Genomic DNA, 10476 nt, shown 5'->3' on the forward strand with positions numbered 1-10476 from the left:
GGACTTCGATGTTGTGGCCAGAGCAGGGACAGGAATGGTTGTTGCAGGTTCCGGCATTTAGATGTTTCAGTAAGAACAGAGAAGATGGTTAAAGAGGGGGAGGTGTGGCATTGTTGATCAAGGACAGTATTACAGTTGCAGAAAGGACGTTTGGGGACTCGTCAACTGAGGTAGTATGGTCTGAGGTTAGAAACAGGAAAGGAGAGGTCACCCTGTTGGGAGTTTTCTATAGGATTCCGAATAGTTCCAGAGATGATTCTCGATAGGAGTGAGAGAGACAGGGTAGTTGTCATGGGGGACTTCAACTTTCCAAATATTGACTGGGAACACTATAGTTTGAGTACTATAGATGGGTCAGTTTTTGTCCAGTGTGTGCAGGAGGGCTTCCTGACACAGTATGTAGATAGGCCAACAAGGGGCGAAGCCACATTAGATTTGGTACTGGGTAATGAGCCCGGCCAGGTGATAGATTTAGAAGTAGGTGAGCACTTTGGTGATAGCGACCACAATTCTGTTATGTTTACTTTAGTGATGGAAAGGGATAGGTTTATACCACTGGGCAAGAGTTATAGCTGGGTGAAAGGCAATTACGATGAGTTTAGGCAAGATTTAGGGAGCATAGGATGGGGAAGGAAACTGCAGCGGATGGGCACGTTAGAAACGTGGAGCTTATTCAAGGAAAAGCTCCTGTGTGTCCGAGATAAGTACGTACCTGTCAGGCAGGGAGGAAGCTGTAGAGCGCGGGAGCCGTGGTTTACGAAGGAGGTGGAATCTCTAGTCAAGAGGAAGAAGAAGGCTTATGTTAGGATGAGATGTGAAGGCTCACTTAGGGCACTTGAGGGCTATGTGGTAGCCAGGAAAGACCTAAAGAGAGAGCTCAGAAGAGCCAGGAGGAAACATGAGAAGTTGTTGGCGGATAGGATCAGGGTAAACCCTAAGGCTTTCGATAGGTATTTAAGGAATAAAAGAATGACGAAACTAAGATTAAGGGCCAATCAAGGATAGTAGTGGTAAGTTGTGTGTGGAGTCAGTGGAGATAGGGGAAGCGCTAAATGAATATTTTTCAACAGTATTCACTCTAGAAAATGACAATGTTGTCGAGGAGAATACTGAGATACAGGCTACCAGACTAGTTGGGATTGAGATTCACAAGGAAGAGGTATTAGAAATCCTACAGAGTGTGAAGATAGATAAGTCCCCTGGGCCGGATGGGATTCATCCTAGAATCCTCTGGGAAGCCAGGGAAGAGATTGCCGAGCCTTTGGCATTGATCTTTAACTCGTCATTGTCTACAGGAATAGTGCCAGACGACTGGAGGATAGCAAATGTGGTTCCCCTGTTCAAGAAGGGGAGTAGAGACAACCCTGGTAATTATAGACCAGTGAGCATTACCTCAGTTGTTGGTAAAGTATTGGAAAAGGTTATAAGGGATAGGATTTATAATTAACTGGAAAAGAATAAATTGATTAGGGATAGTCAGCACGGTTTTGTGAAGGGTAGGTCGTGCCTCACAAACCTTATTGAGTTCTTTGAGAAGGTGACCAAACAGGTAGATGAGAGTAAACCGGTTGATGTGGTGTATATGGATTTCAGCAAGGCATTCGATAAGGCTCCCCACAGTAGGCTATTGTACAAAATGCGGAGGAATGGAATTGTGGGAGATATAGCAGTTAGGATCGGAAATTGGCTTGCTGAAAGAAGGCAGAGGGTGGTAGTTGATGGGAAATGTTCATCCTGGAGACCAGTTACTCGTGGTGTACTGCAAGGGTTGGTGTTGGGTCCACTGCTGTTTGTCATTTTATAAATGACCTGGATGAGGGCATAGAAGGATGGGTTAGTAAATTTGCAGACGACACTAAGGTCGGTGGAGTTGTGGATAGTGACGAAGGATGCTATAGGTTGCAGAGAGACATAGATAAACTGCAGAGCTGGGCTGAGAGGTGGCAAATGGAGTTTAATGCAGACAAGTGTGAGGTGATGCACTTTGGTAGGAGTAACCGGAAGGCAAAGTACAGGGCTAATGGTAAGATTCTTAGTAGTGTAGATGAGCAGAGAGATCTCGGTGTCCATGTACACAGATCCTTGAAAGTTGCCACCCAGTTTGACAGGGCTGTTAAGAAGGCATACAGTGTTTTAGCTTTTATTAATAGAGGGATCGAGTTCCGGAACCAAGAGGTTATGCTGCAGCTGTACAAAACTCTGGTGCGGCCGCACTTGGAGTATTGCGTACATTTCTGGTCACCGCATTATAAGAAGGATTTGGAAGCTTTGGAAAGGGTGCAGAGGAGATTTACGTTGGAGAGAAGAAGTTTGAGAGGTGACTTAATTGAAACATCTAAAATAATCAGAGGGTTAGATAGGGTGGATAGGGAGAGCCTTTTTCCTAGGATGGTGATGGCGAGCACGAGGGGGCATAGCTTTAAATTGAGGGGTGAAGGATATAGTACAGATGTCAGAGGTAGTTTCTTTACTCAGAGAGTAGTAAGGGAATGGAACAATTTGCCTGCAACGGTTGTTGATTCACCAACTTGAGGTACATTTAAGTCGTCACTGGATAAGCATATAGACATACATGGAATAGTGTAGGTTAGATTGGCTTCAGGTCGGCACAACATCGAGGGCCGAAGGGCCTGTGCTGTACTGTAACGTTCTATGTTTTATGTTCTAGCACTGACATAAAGAATGAGTTCTCAGGAGGAGTGGTCAAATGCTTGATCAAAAAGTTTGTTTTAAAAAAAGTTCAGACTTTTAGCAGAGAAGGAATTGAAATCCAGGAGATTAAGTAGGGGAATTTCAGAGCTTGATACCCAGGTAGCTGACGCTGGGGTGGTGGCCAGAGTAAATAGTGTTGGAATGAGACACCCGAGGGCTGCAGAAGGACACGGTGGGGGAAAAACCAGGGCAGAACTGTAAAATAAGAATGGGAATTGTATAATTGGGATACTGAACGTAGGTTGGAATGCTTCAATAAAAATTTACCATGAGTGTGCTCATCTTGTTGTGACAGAACAAAGTTGCTGCAGAGAGCTTGCCTTTATTGGGCTTTACTGTCAAGGGATCAAAGGATGATGACCACTCTGGACCCAGTGTACTGTTTCAGCTTCACCACAAGAACGTCCTTTACTACACATTCAAAGCCGAGGACACACACACAGCACAGAGGTAAGTGTTGCTCTTACCCAGCAAGGTTCTTCAGCCGAGACCAGGAGCACATACTGAAAAACAGAATTGAGATCTGTGCTTTCTTCACTTTGAGGTCCTCTGACATGTTTTCACATTTAGCTTTGAGCTTAAGATGGGCTGGGATGTGCTGCCACACAGTCAGTCTTTCCGGCTCCGAATGTAGACCCCCATACCAATCAGACTGAAGTGCAGTGCAAAACTGAAAAAAAGATACCATAGTTTGGTTTCACATATGAATGCTCGACAGTCAGAATAAGACATTGGCATGCATGTTACCTGACCAAAAAGAAGAACTAAAAATCACTAGTCTGACTGGTGTTATTACAGGAAGATGCAGGATCTTAAATACCTTGTAATACCTGAACAGTGCATACATAGGCTGCAACAAATAGGGAGGACAGTGGTGGCACTACTCCGGGCTTGCAACACAAAATGGAGCTGGAAAAGAGGATGCCGACTGGGCAAAGTCTCACCATTCCCCGTACCAAGTTGGAGCCAGATTCACCATTTTTCTTGACAGTGCCAGGTGATGGCTGACCACCCAGTCCATAGACCCAGTATCTTTGCATAAATTTTTAGAAAAGACCGTAATTTGGCAGGAGGTGTGATACTGAATGGACACTTATACAATGGATGCTGTTTGCCCCACTCCTGAGGGGGGCGTTAAATGGACAATTCTTTCTTTCGACTTGGCTGCAGCCCACTCCTGTCCAGATGATTCACCACATCCTGTTCCCAACACATTCATGGAAAGAGTTTGGAAACAGGCCATTCAGACCAATGAGTCTGCACTGACCCTCCAAAGGGCAGCCCCTTCCTTAGCCCTGTAATCCTGTATTTACAAGGGTTAGCCCACCTAGCCTATACAGAATGGGCAATTTAACGTGGCCAATTCACCTACCTACACATCTTTGGACTGTGGGAGAAAACCCACACAGACACATGGAGAATGTCTGTGTGGAGGTTGCACAGTCACTCAAGGCTGAAAACAAATCTAGGTCCCTGGCGCTATTTGGCTGCAATGCTAACCACTGAGCCACCATGTCACCCTCCAGGGTGCATGCAGTGCAAGCATTTATGCTCTTGGCTTCATGTGCCTAACAAATCTGTTTTTTTTGAAGAGGTGACAAAGGTGGTGGATAGAGCTAAGTTTATGGATGTTGATAATTCCAGAAGACTTCTGAAAATGTCCCACACAAGAGATTCAGGGGATTGATGGCTAAGATAGAAACCCTTGAAACTGAGGGCAAATTGCTGATTTGGAATTGGAAGTTGGTTGAGTGGCAGGAAACAATTGGAATAATGGGTAAATATTCTAATTGGTAGGACATGACTGGTTTTTACAGGGATCTTTGTTGGGGTCTCAATATTTCACAATATTCGTCAACAATTTGGATAATGGCATTAGAAGTCACTTATCCAAATTTGCTAGTGATACAGAATTTGGGCAACATTGCAGACAGTATCAACTACATAAAATTACAACAGGCCATGATAGATTAGGTGATAGTAAGAACTGCCAGTGCTGGAGTTGGAGTTGACACAGCGTGGAGCTGAAGGAACACAGCAGGCAGGCAGCATCAAAGGAGCAGGAAAGTTGACGTTTTCTTCAGAAAATGATATTCCTCTGGCCTGCTGTGTTCCTCCAGCTGCACACTGATAGATTAGGTGATTGGGCAAAGCAGTAGCAGATGGATTTTAACATAAGCAAATGTGAGGTTTTGCATTTCAGACCAAAAAAAAAGGATAGCTTGGAATTTCTTCAGAGGTCACAATGTTAAATGTTAGTGAATGTACAACAGATTTTGGGCATTCACATGCATAGCTCTTTAAAATGTCATGAACAGATACAGAAATTAGTCAAGAAGGCAAATGGAATGCTGGCCTTCATATCTAAGGGGCTGGAGTACAGAAATACTGCTGTTATACAAAATACTTTTTCGCTTAAGAGTATTGTGAGCAGTTCTGGACACCACGCCTTAAGGGTGTTTTGGCCCTGAAGGGAATACAATGCAGATTTACAAGGATACCTGGATTTCAGGGGTTACATGATGAGAGATTAGATAATTAGGCCTCTATTTTGTCTAGAATTTGGAAGGTTAAGGGTTGATCTAATCAATGTCTGCAGCATGTTGACATGGAAAGAAAGATTAGACAAAGGTAACCTATTTCCACTGATTGAAGATTCTAGAACTCGGGGGCAAAGTCTAAGAATTAGGGCCAGACCATACAGAATAGATGTTACCCAAGCATGTCTACATGCAAAGTGTAGTGGAGGTTTGGAACTCTGTTCCAGGAACAACAACCAATGTTGATGCAATTGTTAAATTTAAATCAAAGACTAATTTTCTTTAAGCACAAAGTAACAAGGGATATGGGCCCAAGGTAGGCATATGGAGTTAGGACACAAAATCAACCACGATCTTATTGAATAGTGGAACCGGCTCGTTACTGTTTCTAACATTTGTTCTCACTTCACTAATTGCTCACTGTATCTGTTGAACTGTGGTCGTATTTTGTGTTTCAGATGGATTGAAGCCATGTTTGAAGCCACCATATTATAGCATTTGTGGGTCCTGCCAGTGTGAGATATTTCTTTCTGCTCTGTCCCCCAGTGGAGATGTGAGGAAACAGTTGTGACTCACTGCAATTAATTGTCTTGTGCTGCAAGGAAAGTTTCTGACTGTACTCACCATGTCATCTCAATTGTTCATTCCACACAAGTCAATTTTTCTTCTGACTTCACTATTAAACAAGTACTACACTTCCAACAACTAATGCAACAAATTGTCCTTCACTCGGCAATATGAGAAGGAGAAACCAACTCTCGCATTACCTACGCCTGGAGCACTTGGAAAATTAAAATACTTGATATCGGATTTAAAAATGTTCCCACTGGGTGGTTGAGGCTTAGTCAGATCTTGATGAGCGAATGATTTCCCCACCCTGGATAATCAATAAGGTTTATGGTGAAGTAGGGAAGGGTGTAGGTGGCAGAGTGTGTAGTTATCAAAGTGAGGCTGGGAGAGCAGGTATCAGTCACTTCCAAGTGCAATCCCTCTTGAGACAGTGTGGATGCTGTGAAGCAATTGGGGTCTAGTAACCCCCCACCGTACAGAGACCAGCAAGTATAGTTTGGCTTTTGCAGGGGGTTTGAGTTGTCTTGATATCGAGACAGAACTTTACTATTTTTAGCTTGCTGGATAAACAATCAAGATAAATTAGGTTTGCGTGTACAAAGTAGGTCAAGTTTCTCATCCCTCGATTGGAACTACAGCAAAGCTCTTCCTCGGGACTGTATTACATCAGAAGCGGATGAAGGGATGGGTTTGGTGTTGAGAGGTCAGTGTCTTAATGCTCTCTAGAAATAAGCTGAGCCCTCTGGATTAGGGTTGCATTGGTGAACTTGTAAAGTGGTCCTCTACATATTAGAGATTCTAAGACAGCAGAAACTTAATAAAGTGCACTAAAGAGAAGTGGAATTCAAAATGAAGTCCTGACAATGGCTGAGCAGGAATTGTAAATGTATAATATTATTATAAATAATGGTGATCACAGGCTACTGTAGGCTATGCCAACACCTGATGACCAAATGTTCAGAAAAATGAGAAAATCTGAAAAGGAAAATATTTAGAATCAATAAACATTTTTAAATCATGTTGTCATTTATTGACTATCAACTCTGAAAATAATCATTGTTATAAAATCCAAGTATATTGCAGTCTTCGGTTTCTCACTGTTGTGTTTCCCAGAGCTGGGTATGTCATCCCAAAACATACAGGGATGTAATTTTAAAGATCCAACATACAATCTGCTGTTGTTTTCAGACTTGTGTGCAAAATCAACTTGCAGATGGACTCAAAAATGGTACCCATCCACAACACAGGGACAGCCTATACTCAACAGTTAATTTGAGCCAACTGACCAGTTGTCAGGTGTATGGATTTTTTAAAAATTGGGACTGCCACATTTATGTCATGGTCTGGTTGGAACCAGTAAGTTAGAATCATAGAGGTTGATAGTACACAAAAAGTCCATTCAGACCACTGGGTCTGCAGTGGTCAATAAGCACTTAACTATTCTAATCCCATTTTTAGGCCAAAATATTGTGTTTTCAAGAAAGAAGTGGCTAGTGTTCTTATGGCGAAAATAATCAAGGGATTTGGGAGGAAGGCAAAATTAGCTTGCTGATTGGCCAAAATGATGGATGACCAAGTAAGCTCAAGGAGCCGAATTGCCTGCTCCTGCTCCTATTTTCTACATTTCTAGCGCTTGGACCATTGGCTTAAATGCCTTGCCATCACAGTAACAATGAAATACTTCTTCAGTGTCATTAGGGTTTCTGCCTCTCTCAATCCTTGTAGGCAGCAAGTTCCAGATTCCCACCACCCTGTGTGAGAAAAACCTTTTCTCACATCGCCTCTAAACTTCCTGACCCTTTCCTTAAACCTCTATCCCTGACTGATCCTCCATCTAGGGGAAAAGTTCCTTCTTGTCTACCTATTTATGCCACTCAAAAGTTATACATCTCAATCATGTCTGCCCTCAGTCACCTTTGCTCTACTGAAAATAACCCAACCCCTCTTCAAACTGAAACTCTCCAGCCCAGGCAACATTCTGGTAAATTTCCCTCAGTACTATTATATCGCTCCTATAAAATTCGTAAGGTCAGGAGGTATGGGATACAGAGTGATTTGGCTGTCTGGATTCAGAATTGGTTGGCTGACAGGAGGCAGAGAGTGGTTGTAGATGGTAAGTATTCTGCCTGGAGGTCAGTGCTGAGTGGTGTCCTGCAGGACTCTGGTCTTGGGCCTCTGCTCTTTGTAGTTTTTATATATGACTTGGATGAGGAGGTTGAGGGGTGGGTTAGTATATTTGCTGATGACACAAAGGTTGGAGGTGCCATTGATAGTATCAAGGGCTATTGCAGGCTTCAGCGAGACATTGACAGTATGCAGAGCTGGGCTGAGAAATGGCAGATGGAGTTCAACCTGGATAAATGTGAAGTGACGCATTTTGGAAGGTCAAACTTAAATGCTGAACATAGGATTAAAGGCAGGATTCTTGGCAGTGTGGAAGAACAGCGGGATCTTGGTGTTCAAGTGCATAGCTCCCTCAAAATTGCCACTCAAGTGAATAAGGTTAAGAAAGCAGATGGTGTTTTGGCTTTCATTAACAGGGGGGTCGAGTTTAAGAGCTGTGAGGTTTTGCTGCAGCTCTGCAAAACCCTGGTGAGACCACAATTGGAATATTGTGTCCAGTTCTTCACCCAGAGAGTTGGGAGCGCATGGAATAGTTTACCAGTGGTAGTCATGGAAGCAGAGTCATTAGTGACATTTAAGCGACTGCTGGACATGCACATGGACAGCAGTGAATTGAGGGGAATGTAGGTTAGGTTATTTTATTTTTGGATTAGGATTATTCCACGGCACAACATCGTGGGCCGAAGGGCCAGTACTGTGCTGTACTTTTCTATGTTCTATAATGGATTCCAGAACTGTATACAGTACTCAAGTAATGGCCTAACTGATGTTTTATACAGTTCCAACATCACCTTACTTTATGTAATTATAGAATCAGTACAATGTGGAAGCAGGCCATTCAGCCCATTGAACTCACACTGACCCTCTGAAGACCATCCCATCTAGACCCACTTCCCCCACCCCATCCTTGTAACCCTGCATTTCCCATGGCCAATCCACCTAACCGGAACATCTTTGGAGCACCTGGAGGAAACCCATGCAGACACAGGGAGAGATGTGCAAACTCCACATAGTCACCACAGGGTGGAATCAAACCCAGGTCCCCAGCATTGTGAGGGAGTGGTGATAACAAGGGCCACTGTACTGTGCCCCACTATTTTCAAGGATTGATGTACATGCACATACTGAATCTCAGTGCTTTCCAGCGTCATACCATTCATCATGTGGTCCCTTTGTCTTGTTTGTTCTGCTCAAGTGCATCACCTCACACTTCAGATTGAATTCCATTTGCCACTGATCAGACCATCTATACCCTCCTCACTATTTACCACCTTACCAGTTTTCCACATCATCCATGAACTTACTGATCAACTGTCCCACATTCAAGTCCAAATCATTTACATATACTTTTTGTTTAGATCCAAAGTACTGACTAATAAAGCCATTGTTTTGAACAAAAACTGCATTTTCCAATACAGATTTAGAACAATAAAACTCCTTTCTAAAACTTATACTCTAACATCTATATGTAACAAAGTAAACATGAGTTTACCTATTACAGTCATCGAACCCCCCTATAGTGCACATCACATTACAATGTACATCTCTCAGTACAGATCTCAAATTTCTCGGATACCCTTCAAGGTGTTAATTGTATTGTGGGTCAAGACATTGCATTAGGATTCAGGGATAACAAGGTGTAGAGCTGGATGAACACAGCAGGCCAAGCAGCATCAGAGGAGCAGGAAAGCTGACGTTTCAGGTCTGGATCCTTCTTCAGAAATGAGGGCAGGGAAGGAGATTCTGAAATAAATAGAGAGAGATGGGGAGGCAAATGGAAGATGGATAAAGGAGCAGATGCATTGAACATATTAGAACATAGAACATTACAGCACAATACAGGCCCTTCGGCCCTCGATGTTGTGCTGACCTGTCATACCGATTTCAAGCCCATCTAACCTACACTATTCCATGTGCGTCCACATGCTTATCCAATAACGACTTAAATGTACCTAAAGTTGGCGAATCTACTACCGTTGCAGGCAAAGCGTTACATTCCCTTACTACTCTCCGAGTAAAGAAATCTGACATCTGTCCTATATCTTTCACCCCTCAATTTAAAGCTATGCCCCCCTGTGCTCGCCGTCACCATCCTAGGCAAAAGGCTACCCCTATCCAACCCTCTGATTATTTTAGATGTTTCAATTAAGTCACCTCTCAACCTTCTCTCTAATGAAAACAGCCTCAAGTCCCTCAGCCTTTCCTCGTAAGACCTTCCCTCCAAACCAGGCAACATCCTAGTAAATCTCCTCTGCACCCTTTCGAAAGCTTCGACATCCTCCTTATAAATGCGGTGACCAGAAATGTAAACAATACTCCAAGTGCAGCCGCACCAGAGTTTTGTACAGCGGCAGCATAACCTCTTGGTTCCGGAACTCGATCCCTCTATTAATAAAAGCTAAAACACTGTATGCCTTCTTAATAGGCCTGTCAACCTGGGTGGCAACTTTCAAAGATCTGTGTACATGGACACCGAGATCTCTCTGCTCATCTACACTACCAAGAATCTTACCATTAGCCCTGTACTTTG

General features: G+C 43.3%; 1 protein-coding gene across 1 annotated transcript in view; it reads left to right on the plus strand.

Moving 5' to 3' along the window:
• LOC125460617 (FYVE, RhoGEF and PH domain-containing protein 5-like) overlaps positions 1 to 6784 on the plus strand; it is a 102308-nt gene extending 95524 nt beyond the window's left edge. Inside the window, exons 19-20 of the mRNA XM_048548274.2 lie at positions 3008 to 3162; positions 5711 to 6784. Of these exons, the coding sequence (XP_048404231.1) occupies positions 3008 to 3162; positions 5711 to 5747 (192 nt within the window). The 3' untranslated portion in view covers positions 5748 to 6784. The remainder of the gene's footprint in view (positions 1 to 3007; positions 3163 to 5710) is intronic.
• The last annotated feature ends 3692 nt before the right edge of the window (positions 6785 to 10476 follow it).

The sequence above is a fragment of the Stegostoma tigrinum genome, chromosome 11 (genome assembly GCF_030684315.1).
Source record: "Stegostoma tigrinum isolate sSteTig4 chromosome 11, sSteTig4.hap1, whole genome shotgun sequence".
NCBI lineage: Eukaryota > Metazoa > Chordata > Chondrichthyes > Orectolobiformes > Stegostomatidae > Stegostoma > Stegostoma tigrinum.